The sequence below is a fragment of the Cyprinodon variegatus genome, unplaced genomic scaffold (genome assembly GCF_000732505.1).
Source record: "Cyprinodon variegatus isolate N-32 unplaced genomic scaffold, C_variegatus-1.0 Scaffold154, whole genome shotgun sequence".
NCBI lineage: Eukaryota > Metazoa > Chordata > Actinopteri > Cyprinodontiformes > Cyprinodontidae > Cyprinodon > Cyprinodon variegatus.
Window position 1 is genome coordinate 612,283 of NW_015150607.1, and position 23,243 is coordinate 635,525.

The following is a 23,243-nucleotide window of genomic DNA, read 5'->3' on the forward strand; positions in this document are numbered from 1 at the left end:
TAAAAAATAAAAAATAAAAAATAAAAAATAAAAAAAATAAATAAAATTAGATAAATAAATAAATAAATAGGGGAATTATACATATATACACATGTATACATGCACACCTACATATACCCGTACTTATACATATATATATATATATAGAATATTGATTAAAGAAAAAAAATAAAAAATAAAAAAAAAAATAATAATAATAATAATAAATTATGCTTTCTTATTCTAATATATTGAGAGCTTTATGAATTATTGCAAATTTAGGAAATATAACTGAATCCTTGCGTGTATCGAGACAGTTCCTCTAAGAATGAATTAAAGATTCTTGATAAATAAATGTTTTATTAAATATGTATTGTTTTAAGATCATCATGTTAGAAAGCAAGAAAAAACTGCAGCATCAGAATAACGTGTTAAAGTTAGAATCCAATAATCTTACTTCTATGATAAAGTCACAAATTGTGTGTGTCCTATCTTTTTTCTGTTCTAGTCTTCTTCTCTGGTTCCTCCATGCAGTCACATCATGTTCCCCAGCAGGCTGATTGTCTGTCAAGTGCAAGTCGTGCCTTGGCTTGCTTCCTCTTGTTTGTAAGAAGCATAATTGGACAAGACTTAGCAGACAGCAAACGTAGCAGAAAACCACGCAACCTCAGCAAACAGGCACTTAGTCAAAATGTCTGTAGGTAAAGAAGGAGGAAATAAGAATGAGGATGATTTTTGCTGATAAAACCTTCCATTAAGGAGAAGAATATTTTCAGTCCATTTAAGTGTGCCGACTAAGATGAACTTTAATATCCAATTCCTGTCAGTTCCCTTCAAAACTAGTCTTGGTGTGTGGTTTCAGCTGAAAAACCTGACATTTGCACCTTCATCCATTCATTCATTGGGGCGACATGTTGTCATGGCAACCACAGACACAGACACATCCATCTTCCAGGACAGACTGGTTTGTATGTGAGGTTTCTGATCATTTCTGCTGTGCAAGGAATTTCTCATCATATGAAGGAAAAAGTCATAATATCGATCAGTGCAGCAGTTAATGTAATGATTGGTTGATGTAGACAGTGTTGTTTATTAGAGCACTATAATAAAGGAGAAGTTATCAAAAGGAAACCTGTCTGTTGCTGCTGTTTCTCTTAAATAGTGTGTACATTTGCTTAAGATTGTTAGATATGAATATGAAAGTCAAACTACATTTTTTACAATTTTTAAAAGCAGGAATAAGACTTTGACATTACAAAAAATGATCTCATGCTGAGGGAGATAGGGATATAAATATTGCATCCTTTTTCCCAAAACACACAGCCACACATAACAGGGGTGGGTAATATCCAGTTCTACTTAATTACAGAAAAAAAAGGTCTTCAGGAGTTGTTTTACTACACAACACTTTTTTACTTTTACTTAATTAATTACTTTTGGCTTCTCTCCCCATCATAAGAAATTTCACAGAATGAAGATCAAGCTTGTTTTAATAAAATGTGAACAACACACACAATTAACATTTACATTAAAACCAGAATCCTTGTTTGTAAACAACTCTTAATGTTTTTGTGTTATTTTTATTATAAAACAACCTAATTTTAAAATAACTTTATCTTTTTTATATGATGACTTAAAACTAGATATTAAATCAAATCTAACTTATTAGTTCGACAGCTTTTTGTTTAACCAAAAGCATGTTTTACTTTTACTAGAGTCAAGCAGCTTTAGGAATTGAATAAAGGTTTGACTCCATTTTTAAGCAGAGCTAGAAACTGATAAAAAGTGTATTTCAGACCTTTCCACATCTTTCTCATCTGAGTAGGAACCATGACAAGACAAATTGGTGTATATAATCTCTAAGCTGTACTTACCATTGATGCAGAACTCATATGGTGCACAGAGCTTGTCCTCAAACAGACAACCTAAAGGTCAGTGAAACAGAAAGGAAAACCAATTAAAACATAGTTTAAAATCTCTTCGTAACCACAACCTGTTCATTCAGAAAAAGCCATAAAATTTCTTAAATGCTGCAATGTCTAATAGACCCATTGCTCTGAGAGCATAGCTTAGTGGTACATTGACTCAGACTGAGAGCCTGGCTGCTAATGGTCCAGCCATCAGTCATTAATTAGTGCGACTTGTCCTATCCTGACTCTGACACTAATACCCAAGCTCCATTGGCAACGTTTCCATATATGAATGTTGTATGAATATTAATGACCTTTAATGCTCAGACAGAGAACCGATGTTCTGAACTAATAAAAGAACAGATGGCAGCAGCTATATGAGTAGCTCTTCCCTGGATTCCTATCTCTCTCTGGGGGGATGGAGGGGATAAAAGACGGCTCATTGTTCAGCTTGCTGATCAGCAAAGGTAATCATACGCATTTAAAGATTTCTGAAGAAACAAAGGTGACCTGTTGTGCATGGATAGACATTTAGCCAAGCATATAGTTGAATCTCACTTAAAAATAATCCAGTTTGCATAATCTAATGTGACAAATTGAAACTTAAATGGCCTGACACTAACATAAGTGATTGCAACATGTAAAAAAAAATTCACAGGAAGTAGAAGTAGGTTTACTTTGGGACCCCTAAATAAAATTCAGTGTAATTTCAGAGGTTCTGTAGTATCACATCATGCTGGACACACATCCATAGCTTACATTTAATCATTTAGATCAAAGTATATGGATGTTTTAGGTTGTGTTTCATCTATGAATTGAGTAACAAAAAATCTCAATAAATTTACAGAGACTCTATTTTTATTATATCTTATTTTTTGTCAAATGTCAATGTCAAATTTATTTATACAGCACTTTAAAACAGGTATAAAACTGCACCAAAGTGCTTTACAGAAAAGACAACAACACCAATTAACATAACAATAAATAACAATAAATACATTTGACATTGACATTTTTTCCATAGAGGACCTGGGCTGTTAGATCAGCAACTATTGAAAAGTAACTTCTTACTCAGTGTTGACCAGGCTTTGATATTAAAAAAGCTGCTCTCATCACTTAGTTAGATAAATGCATAAAATGATAAAACAGTGACACAGCCACCACACTTTATAACCTATAAAGATCCCTATGAGTCCACAGAAAAATAACTGTAACAAATGAACTGTCCCAAAAACACACAGTGGCCTCTAATTCTTTAAAAGCCTTAAAGATAACTTAAAGCCACACCAGTTGTAAAAGGACAATAACTTAAAATCTAATTAATTAACAGGCATCACCTGCTTGCTGCAGAGAAAAGGAAGCCTACAGGCTCTCAACAAGAAACCATTGCAGTTTACTCTCGGTATAATTTTTTTAGGAGAGAAACAGTACTTCCAGAAACGTACCTGGAAAAGGATCTTGTGTTGGAAACAAGTTTTTTGAATGACCCAGTAAAAGTCTAGACCTTACTCTTTGTGAGAATCCAACTCCACATAAGTTTCTAAACTAAGAAAAGCTCAGACACACTGAGAGTTTAGGGGGTTTGTGGTTTATCAACAAAGAAAAGGAATGCAAACATCTGGGCCAAGCCATGGCTCTCTTTCTGCATGTCTTTCATCTTTGTTATTTCCCCCCTGTGCTTATCGGACTGAGTGACAGAACTGGATGCACTCTCTTGGTCCGATGGCCCCGATGGATAGCAATAAGCAGCTTGTGACCGTGAAAGAAAGAACGGGCTGAAGGGGAAGAGGAGGAGACGTCTCTGTCAGACTTCTTTAATAATGAGAAGAGACCGGTGCTGCAGGCCTGCTGATCAATTGACGCAGAAAGGACAGATAATGAGGACAGGTGTGGACGAGGGAGAAAGTTACCAAAGTTTGTTCAAGTTTTCCACTTGCTGATCCGGCAGCAGCATCATTAATCTGTTCCGATTCGTTTTTACAGGGTAGATATGTGTGGAGACATAATTATACAGACACCGAAAAGCTATTTTACTTAGGGGTGTAGGGTGCATTTCATGAAATTGTGTCTTTCAGAGGTAATGGCCTTGAGATGTCAGCAAAATGGCTCTTTAATGATGCAGAGGGAGGCATTATTGCTGTGCTGCAGGGTCACTCAGCTCTCTGTAACGAAAAGCAGAATGTCCTGAACTGAGGAGAAGCTACTAGATATTATTTTCTTCCACACACAGTGCATTCATCATGGTAATGGGCAGGCAGCAGACCTTTCTCACGAAGGACCTAAAAAAGTGATGGTAAGATTTCTAAAATGAAAAATTGGAAACTTAAAATGATTATATACTAATCGTTTAGATTAAATAAATTATGTGTTTATCTTAAATAAATTGTCTTTAAAAATAGTTTTACCAGTGTTTGTACATATACTTGATTATCTCTGCAGTTTATATTGGCTTAATTGTATCACCTTTCAGCTCAATATTTGAATTTAAAACTTGAAATGTTCCTGTATTCATAACTTTCCACCTTAACTGAACCCCAATCTGTCACTGGTCAATCCTGCAAATAATCTTGACAGAGACTGAGGAAAAGACTGACTTCCAACCCAAATAAAGTAATTCCAATTTTTCCAACTGAGAACCATAGCCTTAGGCTTAGATAAGCTGATTCCTATCCTCCCCTCGTCACTCTGGGGTTATTATATTGAACTAAAACCATCCATCCATCTTCTCCCACTTATTCTGTCAGGGGTTGGGCCCGTGCCAATCCCTGGAAGTCTGTGGGCACGAGTCACGGTATATCCTGATTTGGTCTGTTACCTTGCACACTCAAACCTAAGGAAAATTTAGAGAAGCCAATTAATCTAACATTCATGTTTTGGGACTGTGGGAGGAAGCCAGAGTGCCCACGGAGAACCAACGCATGCATGGGGAGATCATGCAAACTCCAGGTAGTAAGACCCCTGGCTGGGAATTGAACCCAGAACCTTTGTTAACTGAGATGAGTATGAAGTGTAATATAGAAAAAAACTAAAACTTAATTGTTTGTTTGTATAATAAAGTAAAATATTCCTAAATAATAATTAAAATGCCCTACGCTTTGATGTTCATCAATTTATCAGTAAGTATTGCAAACTAAAGTGATTTTTTTTCTCATTAGCAGTTTGTATCAGCTGTCAGCACCAAACAGCACAGCATAGACCCTGAAGGGACTTTGTAGATTAAATATTTGGTCTGAGTAAATGATAACAAAAGTAGGACATCACCAGAGACTTGCATGATATTCATTCACGTGACTTGAGAGAAAGAAAAAAGCAAGAGCCTAGAAGTAAAACCCTGACAAAATATGTGGAATAACTAACTTGTATGCACTAGAGGACTGATTATAACTACCTTCACAAACTTATCTCTTTGAGTAGATACCCTGAAAGATAAGTTATATCACGACCAGGCAGCATCAAGAAGAAAACAACCATGATGGAGTTATTTCAGTGTTGACAAAGCTGTTAAAACATTGAACATATAAAGAGGTGCTTGTGTATATTGATGAGTTTACATTCTCTGTGTAGCATTGTATAAGTTTGCACTATTTTCACCTGTTGTCTTCGTCTATGGAGAACTTTTAGCAGCAGTAATAAAAACTAGCAAATACACTCTAACATCTACTTAGAGAAATATTTCTCCCTGCTTTGGCAGAGTCCTAAATATATGCCAAATAACTATGATTTTAAGCCAGGATTTGGGTGTAATAACAAGTTATAGACTGTAGAGCCTACCAGCCTATCATGTTATTGCCTTTTTTTTTTTTTGTTGGGAAATATGAGAGCGGAATCAGATTCAGCTCCACCCAATCCTTACTGTCAGCAGTGCGGGCTCAGTGGATACAACCAGAGTGGGGAGATGTGGAGTCAACAAGTCATCCCTATGTCATGTTGTTTTGCCCAGCCACTGAACCAGGTGAGTCCAATCTGCACAGTTTAATTCCCTGTGCAGATTGGACTCACCTTGTTCAGTGACTGGGACTAGAATAAATACATGACATAGAAATGCCTTGATGGTTCCACATATCCCACCTGTAGATAGAAGTAGCTGAGAATTTGCATCCACAGCCTTTGGAGTGAGCTACTCACTTGGTCGTCATGAGTGGGCTTAGGGTTTGACCACAGTTGTATAACTAGAGCTGTCAATGTTTGGGGAAAGACCAGCTGATTTCAATCGTACAGAGTAGCTTAAAGTTGGGTAAGGGCCAGCACGTACCATGAATTTGGTGACTTTCTGCGGAACGTGACTGCCATGATAAAAAGAGTTGAACATAGGAGGCTTTAACAGCAGGAGCCAATAGTTGCAGTAATGTTGGTTGGAATGAAGATATAAAATAAGCTATTTCACAAGATTAACAAATCATTACCTCAGTACTGAACATATTGGTTAGGCATGGTTTAACTTTAACTATCGGCGAATGATCAGGAGGAATGGCAGCCTAGAGGTCAGGGCAAAGAGCTGAGAATCCTGAGGCTCTGAGTTTGAGCCCCACTCCCACAGAATGCCACTCTGGCTCCCTGAGCAAAGACCCTTAACCCCACACTGCTCCCCGAGCGTCCCACGATGGCAGCCCACTGCTTCCCAAGGGGATGGGTAAATTACAGAAGTAAGCAGCTGGCTAGCTGAAGTCGTAAGTCACCTGTCCTGTAAACAGGAAGCCTGGGTTCTTATCCCAGCTGGGGGGAATGAGCTGCCAGTGTGGGTCCTTAGGCAACACCCTTCACACTATTGCCTGCTTTGGGAAGTGGCAGCCTAGTGGTTAGGGCATTGCAATTGGAATCCTGACAGAGTGGTCCACTCCCACGGACCACTCTGGATCCCAGAGCAAGACCCTTACCCCCCCACACAACTCCCCGGGTGCCTAACAAAGGTAGCCCACTGCTCCACAAGGGGATGGCTTAAATGCAGATAGTTAATTTTGTTGCTCTGTACTTGTGACAATGTAATGACAATAAAACGTTGAACCCCAAAGAAAGTAACCCAATTTTTTTTATAAATGATCGTGTATATTCTCACTTATTTTGTAACCACAAAACAGGCTAAAAATGGAAAAACAAAATCAGCTTTTTCTGAAGACGTTTTGACATCCATCCAGAAATCTTTGTCAGTTCTATCGGCTCACACCAGAACAATCAGTAGTTGGCGCACTGATGTCTTTAAGCATTATCCTTCCTAACACATTCCAAGTCAGATGCAAATCTGACATTATTTCTTGCATATGATAAAAAAAATGTCACTAGCCCTTTGTCAGATACAACAAGGCTGTGCCTCTATTGACATACATATGTGGATTTCTTTAAAAGGATTAGTTTATCTTTACAGTGTTTTTACAATTTAGTAGTTTACTCTTTTTCTTCCGGTCATAATGCAATATCCAACAATGTTTACAGCCATTTTGTAATATGCCTACACCATCCCCTGGTACACTTAATGATTACAATTGCGTGTAATCCAGGTCAATGGGGTAACATTATTATATTAGGCTGATTTCATGATATGAAATCTGGTTACTTGCCAGGTCTATGGTTTTGTGCGAATCCCTTCTTTAGAGTCCAGTTATTCCCACATTTAATGAAAGGCATATCTCTATCTACATAGTTGAACAGGGGGTGTCCTAACAGTAGGAGTCTTGTATTTCTTACCAGGTTTGCTTACACCATCCACACAGACTGGAATAAACAAAGGAAATATGAGTGAATCTGTACTTAGATATAGTTTTATACAGTTAATATGGATTTGTTTGTGTGCCACGTCTCAAGAAAGTCATGCAAATATTTGTTTTAAGGTCAATTCAATATCCTATGATTAAACTTCAACCTGGGACCACATACATTAGGCTGAATTCTTGTGAAGACCACACATGGAGCTGAATCATGCCAAAACTCTTGACTGTACATCTTTGCGTTCTGCAGTTAGTGTCAACAAGTTCAACTTTACCTCCTCATCACCTCCCTGCATAATTCAATGGCTTCTCAGGGAGGCTTTCTAAGTTCTCAATATTAATCATGACTTTAAACTAATGACGCATCCAGCCAGGCACAGTCAGTCATTTAGATATAATGCGTGTGTCTTTGTGTGAAAGGCAGGGACAGAGCATTGAAAATGGTACATCCACTCTTTGTAACCAGCCAAGCCACAGATGATTAAAATTGCACCTTTTAATTAAAAAGCAATCACAGTGGATGCTGCTGATTACCTGAGGCTGGGAAAAAAATGTTTGTAGTGGATAGGAAAAAAATAAAGAGAAAGTATGTTTTAATGAGACATCCTGAGAAAGCCAACCCTGATCATCTAATTGAATTCTACTGTAAGCTTACAAGATAAATTTTCAAGCAAGATGTTTCTTTTAGAGCACGAAATTAAGTTTTTATTATCAGCTCACCATGACGGTTTCACAGACGGTTTTAGTGCATTTTATTATGAAGATGATAGTTTCAGTAAATAGCTGTTTTTTTCAAATACTACTGTAATATAAAAACATCTTAATACAGTACAACAGGATTTTTTTTATGGTGTAGAAACAAAAACAAAAGGAGTAATTTTTGTATCTCGTGGTACTGAATTTTTCCTACCCAATACAGTTGAGTTATTAATTACATTTTTACTTATAAAATAAAACATTCAAATATCAATAAGACAAAAATATGCATAAGGGTCTCTTAAGGTGGGTGTGTTTCATTATCATGGCAACCGTTTTGTTAAAAAGATATTGACGGGTAAAGCAAAAGCAAAACGAAAAATATAACCAATTCCCATTTGCAGATTATCGTAAGTTATTCTTAAAGGATGTGGCTGAAAAGTAGACCAAAAATGAACTTTTTGGCCATCGTACCACTGCTACACATCGTGAATAAAGCAAAATGTAGCAATCGAAGCAGACTTACTTAAAAATAAACACAACTATGACCTGCTTTTTTTTTTTAGGAAAAAGGATTTTAGTAAAATAAATAAGCAATAGCTTACAAAATTGGCCATAAAGTTGAAATAAACATCTAGTAACAGCAAATAACTTAAATAAATATAACTTTTTGACACGTATGTATTTATTTATTTATTATAAAGATAGTTTCATTGATTTGATGAATGCATCTCTAAGTTATATTGAAATGGAATCGTTTCCAAACAGCAATATTGCCATTTTTTGCCTTTCCACACCTGCTGATAAAATCAGATTTATAGGCTTCTGCTCATGTGACATGCTTAGATTTAAACTCAAAATGTAATGGGCAGAGCTGTTGTGGTGGTTCTACAGCTGCAGCTTATTTGTATTCTACACACTTCCAACCCAAATCCTAGGTTCAGGCGCAGTGATTCGAATGCACCTGGTAGTGACGTCATTCTAAAGCCTTTTAGAAAAACTAAACCTATTCACATTTATAGGGCTGTAACTAATGGTTATTATGCAAATCTATTAATCTATTGATTATCTTTTTCGATTAATTGATTAATAATTGAATAGCCAAAATTTCCTTAAAGAAGATTGTTTGCAAATTTAAACCAGATGAATCTAACACTTTTCCACCTGAGGTTAGAGCACATTGAAGGACAAAAAAGTTTTTTTTTATCCTAAATGCATATTTATGTTTACATATTTTGTTTTTACATGTTTTATATAATTGCTGCTCAAGGTGGGTTGATCTTTCAAGCAGTGGTGTAGGAATATAGGAGAGAGGTTTCTTCATCACCCCTGCAGGGAGTATTAGTATAAAATAGATAATTAGAAAAAGCCTTAACAATTTTTCAGACAAAGCAATTTGTTAAAAATAAATTTTGCTTGCCAATAAATGACAAGCAGGCATGTTACCGGACAATTTAGGCTGTTTTAGGGGGCATTTGTGTTGCACACACAGAAAAAAATGTCCTTTCAGTAACCGGCAGATTAAAAGATGATTAAAATAATAGTAAATGGAAGCACTTGTTGAAAGCTAACGGCAGGTGCTCTAAATGTGCAGACGCTTCCCCTTCCAGAAATAGATGCTGTGTGACCTGATTTATAAACACAGCATGCACGGAGTATCCAAAACGATCAGGTCAGTAGTTGAAGAGATTTGGTTTTGCTGGGTTCTTTTACAGCAGGCAAAAATTAATACTAGACTGCAAAAATACATATTCTAATGAAACCAGCTACTTCTACAGAAAATCTATGGAGATTTGACCCTATGGCCTTTATACTGTTTTTATTACAACTACTTATTTACTACAACTATCTGCAGTAAAGGGCAACACTGAGGTCTATGTAGAGACACTTCCAGAAACTATTAACCTTCAGCTGAAATCTCCCAGTGTGTGAGGGACATACAGTATTTGCAGGGGTGTCCCCCCTAAGAGATTTAAAAACAAAGTGGAGGAAAAAGCTTAATAAAACACTCAATAAAGGGCAAAAACAGACAGTTTAGGAGAACAGTTTCATCTACTAGTTCCTTGATAATAATCATAGATTTGAAATATAAAGCTTTGGCTGACCTTGTCTATAATATTAAAAACGTTTGAAAGAGACCAAACCCGACCCTGAAATAGTCCATGATAGTTTCCCTCACAGGTGGCCGCTGGTTGCTGGGCTACCATCTGTGATATCAAAGGGGGCCAAGGAAGGGCGCAGGGAACCTGGCAGTGAGGACAGCCGCTCCTAGAGTCTGCTGCAGCTAAGAGACATATTTCACCCCATCTCTGGCATCCTCTACAATAAATATAAGCTACCAGCAAGGACACCTGACCCATTTCTTATCATACACACATATGTGTTCCCTGCCAGAAAAGCCATTTTGGACACCACAGTGGGTGACAGCTGCAATAAAAGCACAATGAAGCTGAGAGGGGAGAGCGTAGCAGCGGGGACAGCAGCGAACATCACCTACAAGCAAATCACCTCACGCCTGCCACCATGTCTGTATATTTAAACAGCTTGTGTCATTATAGCTTCCTCTTTCTAAAATTAAAGTAGCTCCAGGAGGGCAGCTCTTATCGTAAGTGTTACATAAGAAGTCAAGTCATTGACCTATTTTTCCAAGCACTTTGTATTCAAATTGCACTTTTCTGACAGCTGTTTTGAAAGGAGAAATATATAATCCATCTAAATTCCTAAAAATTATTTTCACGTTATGCTCTAGGTCTTACTTGTCCAATCTGCTTTGAGAAGCTCTCACTTTGAAGAAAAACAGAAACTAGTTTAAAACAGCTGTAGCTCGCACACACAAACATGACAAAGTTAAATAATCAAATTCTTCATATGCAACAATAAAAATAATTTTTAAGGAAAACCTTTTGGAAATCACAAATCACAGACTCAGAGAGAACAGGAAAAATATTTTTTCTTGTTAGCTCAGAATCCAAAATGGCAGCTAAATTAAATATTTTCTAAAACTCTTCAATAAGGTATGATTTAATGTGTTAGATGCAGTTGGCAGCAAGGACACATTTGGTACTGTGAATCGATAGGTTAAAACCAGTAAAATCGGCAAAATAAAGAATATGAATGACCACCAAAAAAATAAATAATTATTTCATCTTGCATTTATTTATTAATACACAGCAAAAATTATAACACCGAGACAAATAGGACAAACAACAATTCACACACACACTCACATCTAAGGAAACATTAGAGAAGCCAATTAAACTACTGTATGAGTCATGTTTTTAGACTGTGGGAGGAAGACGGAGTACCCGGAGAAACAATAGTTATTGAATTAATACTGCATTTAATGCTATATTTATACATTTCATGGAACATTCACATTATTGAAATTATACATTTATTTAATTGTGTCCCTTTTGGCTCTTCATACACCATAGGGGTCACATTACCATGATTTTAAATGATCTTTGCACCCCAGGGTCCCAAACCCTTTTTAATCCCTGAGCTGGAAGACTATAAGAGTATCATCAGAATCAGCAAGCAACATGCAATCAGAAAGGAGGTCATAATGTTGTGCCTAATCAGTGTAGCATATGAGGAGAATACAGGTGTCTGGGAGAGCTCAATTAACCTTGAATTATATATTTGAACACATCATTCCCTTCTGAAGTATTTTGAACTTTCAACATACTGGAAAATTAATCTATGATAAAACAAGAAATGAAGTCAATTATTGTGTCTGTTGTACCAATTATAATTTTTTAAGGTTTGACCCTGAAGTCATAGAAGCTGAACTTTACCCTGCAGTCAAATTTAAAAATGGGAGCCTGAGAGAGTAATAAAGAGGTGCTTAAAACTCAGATATTGAGGTCACTTTGACAGCAGAGAAGACCTGACACCACCTGAGACCACCTGTCACCTTGAGGAGCTAAACCAAAAGAAACAGCTCTGTCTGAATTCCCACTCAAGCGGGTCACTCTCAGCGACTCGGTTGCCAGCTCGAGGCAACAGCACTCGACAACAGCCATGAATTAAAGATGGCATCACCGCGGCAACTGAGGGCCCAGAAATAGGCTGGCTTGACCTTTTCCCCAACCCGCTCTGGAGTGATTCTGTCGTTTGATTTTCTTCCCCTCATTTGAGATGTGATTGAGTGTTGAAGTGCAGAACCTGAGCAAGTCAAACACTTAAGCATCCTCCTTGTCACGCTCCAAGGAGCTCAGAGTGAATCAACACAACCTGGTCTGAAGGGAAATATCAACTTCTCTAGATGAGGAGGGAGGTTTGCTGCCACTTGAACCCAACATAAATTTCAGGTCATTCCAGTGTTGCATTAATGCATGGATCCTTTTTTCTGCAGGTGTGAAACCGAAGGCCATGCAGCTAGATGGGCAAATCAAAGATATTCTACAACAGAATAATATCCCTCAACAACCCATCCTGCTGGAGATGAGAATTATTTGTTGTGTCTAAACAAGCAGATAGGAACTTTCATCCTGATTTTCAAACACAGTGCAGAGCAAACCCTTATTGCTGTGGTTGTAGACCATGTTAATCCCTTTATTGTCCCACAATGAGGAAAATCACTCTCTGCATTTGACCCATTTTCTTGGAGAGCAGTAGGCTGCCATTATGTGGTGCCCAGAGAGCAGTGTTGGGTTTAGGGTCTTGCTTAGAGACCCAGAGTAGAGGCTGTGTGGAACCGGGTACTTGCAACCTTCTCAGAGCACAAGTGCACTGCTCTATCCACTAGGCCAGAGGTCACGGATTAGCAGACCGCGGTCCGGATCCGGACCCGGACCCAACCTGATTTAAAACATTTATAAATTACCGCATGTTGTCCGACGATAGTGTCTAATTTCACTTGCCCCGATTCTCCTGTTTGTACGGTAAAGACCCCTAGAGCTTCTGGGACCAGGCTACACAAGATACAAATTAGGCCATATGTTAATCAGGGTGGCTGCTGCAGCTGCTGCTGCTAGACACTTTTAGACACAGCAGGCAAACCTGTGGATAGCTGGGTGGCTGGAAAGAAGGAGAAGACATGAGAAAAAGTGAAAGAAAGTGTGTGGACTGCTGGAAGAACTGCGGTGAACTGGTGATAGAAAACTGAAATGGTGTGCTCAAAGATGACCTTGCACATTTTGAGTATGTTTGGCTCAACCTACTGCAGTGAAGCAGGATTCTCCACCATGAACATAATCAAAAACAAATATCGATCCAGGCTCACGAATGAGTACTTTGATATGTTCTTTAGAATGGCTTTGCCGTCACCCAGGTTTAAAGCCTTGCAGGTCAGCCTGAAGTCCAATTCTCTCATTAAGCCAGGAAAAAAGAAAGAAAGAAAAAAAAAAACGGTCAGTTCAGGTGTTTTATAAAATATTTGAATCAGTTTGGCCTAGAAGCCAAACTGAAGGATTGTTGGTCTCTACTTCAAAAAATACTTTAGATTTTAAAATGTAAAAAAAATTCTATTTTTTTTATTAATATTTTTTATTCAAAAAGTCAATGTATAGCATGGATGCATAAACACCTCATTTTATTTAAGTGTTACATTTTGTTTAAAGTAACAGATCATAATTAAAAAAGTCTCCAGACTTTACTGGTGATTGATTTCCTTTATTCGGACCCCAGTTATTTTTAATTGGTTACCCCTGGTCTAGTGGATGAAAAAGTAGGGGACTCGAAATATCCCACAATGCACCTTGAAAAATAGTGATCAGCAACGATCACTAGAAGAGCAGATATATCTCGGAATGCTTTGCAAGGAGAGCTCTCCTTTCAAAGCCTTATGGGATTTTTTGTCAGATTTGGTGCAAACACTGTGCAGGGAAGCGGAGTTACGTTACCAAAGGGGAGAGAAAAGTAGTGATCATCTGTCCAAATGGTAAGTTAACTTCTTTAACTATAAAGTCCATTATATAGTCCCTGCTCTAAATAGTGATTGAAGGATTTGGAGGTGAGGGCGGATGTTCGGACTCATTATTGTACATTTTCAAGTAAGTATAAAATTTTAGACTTTGAACTTCAGATATTTCTGGATGTGTGGCTTGTTTTAAAAGTTTTAAATGGACTTGCTCCAACTCCTCTTACTGATTTTATGAGCAAAAAAAAACCTTACTAGAATAAACACCAGGACTATAACCAGGGAAGACTGTAATGTTCTGCAGCGTAGGACCAAATTTGGCCAGATGGTTGTGTCCATCAGAGGGGCATTCATGGAACACACTGCCAGCTCAAGTTAGGGTCTCTGCAACCTACATAAGTTTTTAAACCTCCTGGAGACATTGGTTGAAAACTAACCATATGTGTTCACAAGTGAATTGATCTTTCCTTCGAGCCTGTTAGCCTAATTTTATTGTGATTTTATGTTATTGGTATCTTTTCTGTTTGTGTCCACTCTGCTCTCTCCCGTAGTGTCTTGTTTAAAGTTCACTGTTCTTACCTCCCTTAAGACATTGGATGCAAATTAGCTGTTCTGGCATATTTACATTGAATTGAAAATGTCTCGGGACCTTTACTGGTTGTTGATTTTCTTTATTCGGACTGTGTTGACTTTTAATTGGTTACCCCCTGCACTAGGCCAACCCTCCAGGCCTGAACCTGGTGGTGGAGTGGAGATAGATGAAGTTTGTCAGTCTGTAGACTGCTGGTTAGTGAGACGGTATGCTGAGCTTTATGAGGAGATCTAGTGGATTACGTGAGCTGATACTAGACCTTCACTCAGATGGAAGTCCAGTTGGATAACACAGGTTGAGAGAACCTGTCCATGATGAGCAAGCATGAAGCGACAGTGGAAAGGAAAAACTCCCAGTTGGGAAGAAATCTTTGGCAGAAGCACGCTCAACCTGACGGTCTTCGGTCAGGCCAGTTAAGATGAGACAGGGAACGAAGTAAGAGTCCAGGTGGAATGACACTCTGATGAAGCTTTAGTTACGATGGTGGAGGAGGGGCTGGAGGTCGGTTGAAACGGTGTTATCTGAATGAAGTCACAGCGCATCCGCCGTCTGCGCACAGGAACAGACAAGTGCGTATCGGCAGCCTTTTAAGATGAACTTTGGATGCCGATTGGTTTTCGTGGAGGTGTGGTTCAAAACTGATTGGCTGGTGGATGTAGGAAAGCAAATAGTTTCTTCAGTCGAACTTCTGCCTAGGATCCATTTTAAATTTTCTACCTTTTCATTGCTTTGTGTAGATCCATCACACAGAATTTCCTTTAAAAACATCCTTGTTTGCAGATGAAACAGGACATGTATAAATGTTTAAGGCATATTGTACATTAGAATAAATCTTTACAGAATATAGCCAAAAATGACAAATTTAAAACACAAGAGAGAGTAGGAATATAAACGAGTCTCCAAGAGATCGCTCTGCACTGATAAATTGTGCAGAGCAATTATCAACATCTCCATGAGACAAAACAAGCAGAGCACTGCTTTAATCACAGCTAACCCAGCATCCGTTACTTATGCTCAGCCTGCAGATCTTTTTCAATCTTGTTGACATTGTCACTGTCCTCCAAGTTAATCTTAGCTTTGATAACACAGACATGATCTTTACACCAGTTCATACACCAATAGCATTCAATTTCAACATAGGAAGTGTTGCAAAAATGTAAAAAAAAAGAAAAAGAAAAAAAAAGAAAGAAAAAGGGAAAAAAAATGCATACATGATATGATCTATGAGAGGCAGCCTCGCTGCCTCTGTATCATGAGGTAGCAAGGCTCTGGAGAAAATGTGTGTATGCATCATTGTTCACACATTTGAATTATCTCTGAGGGATAAAATCAGCTTGTTGAACACTAAAATAGGCAGCTAACACTTTTAAACCACCAGCTCCCTATTGCCTTACAAAGACTGTCTACGTTCTGCACTGCTATGTGGCTTACTTATCCATAGGGTGTTTTTGTTCTAATATTTATTCTCATGTCTGCTGTGTTCCTTAGTCTGAACAGTTCTGTTTGTTCTCTAACAAAATGCTACGGCCTTTATCTATTAACAGGGTGGCTAATTAAGCCTGGTGTACACTGTATGATTTTTTTTTGCCAATTTCAGGCCGATTCTCCAGTTGTGCGAGAATGTAGCGTCATGTAGTGTACATGGGGTAACGAGGGGCAATCATCCTTTCACAACCACCACTTGTCCAAATTTATCGTCGCCTTTTCTTTTTAGGGCATTCAGCACACATAATTGCACAAATTGCCATGGCAGCGTGTTTTACTCTAGTGCACTTCCTGTTCCTCTTCTGCACGTTTGGATTCTGGTTATATAAGTCCAAGTAGCGCCATCTCACTGCGGAGCTGAGTCCGACGTGGCTTTTAGATGTACAGTGTGAGCAGGTAGATTGCATTAGGGCGTCGGACCGCAAATACATCGAGAGCTGTGAACCACACAGTACGACGAAACCCTGCAGTTTTGTCATACAGTGTGAGCTTTAGCTGCGTGCAACGATTGAAAAAATCATACAGTGTATGCCCGGCTTTAGGTGGCAGCATATGGTTTGCCCTAGACTTTCTTTGCAGTTATGAAGCTAAAAAAAGCCTAAATAGATTTGCACAGTCCTTTGAATATGTTATACTTGTGAACTGTTTAGAAAGAAAAATTCAAAGTACAACCTCAACACACCAAAAATTGATTTCTTCTGAACCCATCAGGGTTAAAAGCTTTCAAGAAAATTTTCAAGAAAAGAAAAGGTAAAATACAACTGAGTGTGGTTGCAATGTGTCAAAGGTTATCACTGCATGTATAAAGATGTATTCAGTCAGCATCATCGTATAAATTCGTTCCTGATACCTGCATAAAAATGAGAACTCAAAGGTCCTTAGGAGAAATAAAAGGCTACATCAATACTCTCTTTGCTTATTAGTGGATTTATTGCTGTCTAGACAATAGATTAAAAAAAATTTAACCAATTCCCTTATCTTGTGGCATTTTTCCTTTTTCAGAATAACTGAAAATTACACCGTAAAACCACGGCAGAGTGGAGCTTGAAACAATGCATTCTTTTAAAATGTCTGCTTGACACAGTTTTAGGCTTCTCTGTTGGCTCACAATGCTCCTTAAAAGCTTCTTACATTCCTTAGGAGGTTCTAAGAAACAGCAGAAAGCCTCCCTCCTCCCCAACGTACATTTGCGTATCATATCAGTTGCCACAGATTCCCAAAATATAAATATGCAGCCTATTTCCTTTTGTTTTCTATTCAGAGAATAAGTACTTTAACTTCCACATTTTATTATTAAACTTAAATTCAAGCTAACTAAAACAAGTTTGGGGTATGTGTCTTTCTGAGCCATTTTAAAGTATTCCCACTTTGTCACCTTATTTAGACTGCTTTGCTTAATCAAATCTAATGTTGCTAAAATACGTTGGGTTTCCAATGACAATTCTAATAACGAAGCAATATTTTTAGCACATGTATGCTTACTATATAACTGCATCTTTGTGCGATGAAAAGATAAAGGAATAAAACAGTGTTTGTGTCAGTTTGTACATAATAGAAATCAACCAAGCTGTCAGGATTTCCTCCAGTTTAGTTTACAAATTCGATTTTTTTTTCTCAAATATGTTAAACTTAAGATTAACCCTTGACTTTAGGATTACTTTAGAAGTTCATCTCATATAATGTGATGCTTTATTTTTTACATAAATATTTACTCCTTTTCCTTTGTTTTCATGTTACTTAACCAAATTAATTACCTTATGCATGATTGGTGCTATACAAAATATCATATTCCTAAAAACAAGAGTTCAGGGATCGACAACTTTTTCTGGTTTTCTTTATATGCTGTTTACTATTAGGAATAAATAGATATGTATAATGCCTATCAGGAGATAATACCAGAAAATCCTAACGTTGATCAATGAGTATTGTATTGACTGCAGCAGCTGGGGACCTTGTTTATTTTAGCAAATGGGTTTTGCAAATAACACAAGAGATGCTCATTTAACCAGGCTGCACACAAAGAGAGAATCTGCTGAAAAATAGAGCCTCATCCAATAGGTAATTAATAAGCTAATGTTGTTAAAGGGATCCAGAGAGATTTCATATCCAAAGTGTCAATGAAGTCTCAGCTATACCCTGTTCTTGACTTTGACCCTCTTTCAAATCGACTGGGGGACTCACATATCCCAAGAGGGTCCAAAATTGCCAAACGACCTTTTTGGAAGATAATGACAGAAGGGTTACATTAGTGTTGCGGCCCCATTAGCTTTGCTCCTTGAATCCATGTTACCATATGAACCCAAAGTCTGAAATGTTAGTTTTCCTCAATCTTACTTATTTAGCACATTTCTGAATCATGAAGTCAAAAGATAATAATGAAAAAAGTGCTTTATAAGAAAATCACAGCATAAAGTTTTCATTTGTATTATTTAAGAAAAAAGCTCTTCCTGTTAATTAAAAAATAATAATAAAATTAACAATTTTATGACTGATCATTTTCACTTTTAACCTATCAAAAGACTCTTCATCTCCTCATGAAACAACTACAAAAGCCTTTTAGAGCATAAAAGAAACCTGAACTGATGATAATGAAAATGTTTATTCTTCTTTTACACATTTACACTCAGGTGAAAACTGAATTTCATGTTAGGTTCTGCGCAAATAACATGAATAAAGATTTCCAAAAGACAACATTTCATCACTAAGTTTATGCAAAAGAGAACTCAAGGGTATTGAAAATAACTGTTTTGAGGACATTTAAAATCCTGTCAATATAAACTACATCTTTAGCTCGATGTACATGTTTTCTAGACGATAATGAAGAATGTGAGAAGGTAATTTATGTTCGGGTGATCTTCCTGTTTTTTTCAAGGCAGATTTGGCTATACGTATGTTTAACATCATTATCTTGCTAAAGGACACAATCACAACTGTTTATTAGCCATTGCCAATTGACCTGAACTCACACACCACAATGAAACAGTGGCAGCATCATTCCGTGGAAATGCTTTGTGCGTGCAGTTCAAGATGGTTGTAGATTGATTTTTGAGAAAGAATACTGAATGTTAAGAAATTTCTTGCGTTGGAGCCGGTGTCTATCTCTGAGTGTGAAAGACAGGGTGGACCCTGGACAGGTCGGCAGTTTGTCTCACGGCATAGAGACACACAACCATGCACACACACCTATGAGCAATTAACCTAACAGTCATTTTTTTTTTATTATGAGAGGAAGCCGGAGTATCCGGAAAGAACTTGGGCGTGCACAAGGAAAACATGCAAATTCCATGCAAAGAGACCCTAGGCTGGGAATCGAACTCCTTGCCTTTTTTGCTGCAAGGCAACAGTATTACAATCAACAATGAGATTTTAAATGATCTTGTTCATTAGGTTCTGTTTTACACACAGAGCTAAAACATCTACATACTGTATTGTTTTTCCTCTTACAAACATCACAGTTGAGGTTAGAACACATCTTGATTTCTACATGTTCACGTTTCTGCTTTAACTGTGCATGGGATTAAATGGTTCAAATCCAATGAGGAAAGCCCCACTTGACCAGCCCTGTAATGATACATGATCCTGAATATCACCACCTATTTCATCCCCCTGTGATGATTTAGAACCTCTATAAGAATTTGATGCCACCACTCAGTCCTTTGATCCATCACCTGAAAGGGGCCTGTAGCAAAACAGCCTATGAATCAAATATTACTTCCATCTGTATACAAGAAGTTGGCTACTGAAAGCCAGGCCCCATAAAAAGCCCCTGAGGGTCAAAACATATTGAAGATAACATTTGTATTGCATTTGAAGATGAGAGGTGAAGAAAAATGTTTCTGTAAACAATTTTCTGAATCCCTTAAAGCCTCCAGTCATCTCCTCAATCAATACAAAGGAGTTAAAGAGTCAGTTTTAGAAATGAATGGTGACGAATGTAATCTCTGTTCTTGATTTGTGTGCATAGGGTTACTTCAATAGGACTAATTTGCATGTTTCCTTTAGTCAAATCCACAACATGGCAATAATTGATCTGGGATTTCATGTTTTGTTTTTTGTGTCCTGTTTAGCCAATATAGTTCTGGGAATAAATTTCCCAGAGCTAGCCGACAGCCCAACAGCTTTGCTTTCACAAGCAGAACAGTATGTACTGTTGCAATAAGGTTCCATTTGATCCTTGTATATTAAACTTTATTGAACATCATTTGGGGAATAAAATCGTATACAACAGACACAGAAAGGGAGGTGAGAAGGACTGAGGGGATAAGAACTAAGGGGGGAGAGAATATATAGGCAGAGAGGACAGGCTAGGTGGGGTGGCGGCCTAGTGGTTAGGGCATAGGGCTTGGAATCCTGGGGTTCTGAGTTCGAAACCCATTCCCACAGACTGCCACTCTGGCCCTCAGAGCAGGAAGCTTAACGCCCGATTACTCCCTGGGCGTTGCACAGTGGCAGCCCACTGCTCCCCAAAGAGATGGGTTAAAGGCAAAGAGTTAATTTCCCTATTGTGAGATCAATGAATTTAAATTATTATCATTATTTTATTTTAGGAAAGAGTTCAAGAAAAGAGAGAAGATAAAAACAAAACAACACAGTAGATATACAGTAACTCATTCTGTTTCTATATCTGTAGGAACCTTAGGAACAGAAAACAGAGAGCATAACAGCAAAAAGGAAGACAACGGAAAACCAAAGAAACCAAAGTAAGCTTAAAACAAAAAAAGCTTCAAGAGCAGCAGGTATCCTTTCAATGTGTGTGGGAGTCAGAACCTACAGATATTACACAATATTAATTAGGGCGGTATATATATATCTGTAGCCGCGGCTTACTATTTAGTATTAGTTTATATCCATGAACATCTGGAACCAAATGCATCAGCATGCCTGTGTAAAATGACTCACAAAGATTCTTTAAGGGAAAGTCTGCTTAATAGCAGGTGTGGGTGGCCCCAGACAAGCCCTACAGGGCCCCGGACAGAAAAAGACGAAATGAGAGTCCTATTATCCAGAGGAACTCCAGATCCCTGGGACACAAGGAGGGCAGACATACTGTAGGGAAAGCCACACCCAGCAGACCAGTGCACCTGGAGCCTGAACCCCGAGGTGCGAAACGTCAAAGGGGCTTAATTCCTGAGGGCCGCGACCCCGAAGGCCTTAGTCCCACGGTCCCATAGGGCCTTGGCAAACACCCAACCTGACAAGTAGACAGAAACAACTTCACATTTATCCAGTGACATTCACACAATCCCACCTTTAAACACATGCAAACATACACAGACCCACAATGGAGACGGACATAGAGGCATACACTAAACATATTCTTACAGTCTGCATACATACACTATCCTCCTGGGTCTGGGGGGCCAATCCCTCTGGGGGGAAAGACCCACAGCCCCAGGAGGAGATCCCTAGACCCCCCATGTGGAAAGGGGGCATGCAAAGATGGATTCATTAATTCAAAAAATAAAAAACCATAGGGCACTGGCTGGGACCAACGACACTGGCCCCAGCCCCTCCGCGGCACAAGCCGCACACCTTTATGCATTCCAAATATCACAGGTGGGCATGAGCACCAGAAGCAAAGACCTGATGCCCTACATATATGTACGTCTTGGAAATGTCATAAATGATGCTGACTAAGGTGTTTATAAAAATTGGGGCTACCACCACCATGGGAAAACCCACCCTGGGGATAATCTCCTCCCCAAGTTCCTTTTTGTGTAGTAGAGTGATAGAGCAGATGAGGGGAAGCATCAGAGATGGGGAGCATATAAATAGGGAAAAGTGTTCTCCCAGGGAGCCAACTCCCCTACTAACCCCTATGGGCACCCATTTCTTAACCCTCCACCAGGGGAGCAAGATGCCAAGCACCAGGGGCAGACTGCAACCAAGGAGTGCATAACTGTAGTGCATGTATATAGTCATCTTGCGCACTATTTCAAGAAGATATCAGACTGTGTAAAACCTATCTTAAGCATTGATTTGGCCTGTCTATGAAGGATTTTGCATTGAATTAGTTGTAAATTAGGAATTCTAGTCATGCTAAAGGTTCTGTGACAGATTTTAGACCATACATTGTGATAAAGCCTGATAAGATAATATATTTAATTTTATGTTTTGTGACCTGGTGGTTTAAAGCTTGACCTTGCAGCTGGAGAATGGCTGACTGTCCGTTTCAAATAAAAGCTACTTGGATTTTCAGCCACTGTGTTTGGGATTCAGAGCACTGCCATACCCTTGCAAACAGAACAGAGACACCCTGCAGAATTTTAACAGCATTCCTGATAGAAAATCTACAAGGCAAAGCACTGGAGTGTTGCTGCACAGCGAAATCAATTTCTGCACATTTTCCACTGGATAAACACTACTCAGGAGACAACACAGTCATTATTCAAATCAGACTTTTTAATAACTTTCTTAGAACAACTTTCTTTCACCCTTGAAGTAGAGGTTATATCAATCGTTGTCAAGCCTTTTTTCTTTTCTTTAGTAACAGCATGCTGTGATGAAAATGATTATGTTTTGTATGCGTAAAAGTGCTTTTATAATAGTATTAGAAAAACATAGTTTCCGATTATACGAGCCTAGTTTTGAATTGCAGTTACAGGCGTCAGACTGGGGGCTGGTTAGTGAGTCATCAGAGCAGGAAGTTTCCACTATAGCCCTGTTATGGTCTCTTCTCCTCTTTTCATTGAGCAAACATTGAAAAGAAGCAGCTCTGACGTCAGTTAGCTCAAGGTGAGCAAGCTGTACGTCATTTGAGATATTTCAAACCAACCAATGTAGTTATAAATATCACAGTACTTTGGTACTTTATAAAAGTACCAAAGTGAATCCACCAACTAGCAAGTTACAAAGGTATTTAAACCCCCTAGGAAAATGTGTTTTATTGGGATTTTATTTCACAAATCAATGCAAAATGGTGGAGAATTGTGAAGAAGAAGGAAGATATTTCATAGTTTTCAAGAGGATTTTTTTCTTTTCAAATAAAAATCTGGGAAGTGTTCAGTATATTGGATTCA

General features: G+C 38.2%; 1 protein-coding gene across 2 annotated transcripts in view; it reads right to left on the bottom strand.

Annotated features, from left to right (window-relative positions):
- ptprn2 (protein tyrosine phosphatase, receptor type N2) overlaps window positions 1-23,243 on the bottom strand; it is a 195,764-nt gene that overhangs the window by 162,558 nt on the left and 9,963 nt on the right. For both annotated transcript variants that reach the window (XM_015377467.1, XM_015377466.1), the window contains exon 2: window positions 1,854-1,904. In XM_015377467.1, the coding sequence (XP_015232953.1) occupies window positions 1,854-1,904 (51 nt within the window). The remainder of the gene's footprint in view (window positions 1-1,853; window positions 1,905-23,243) is intronic.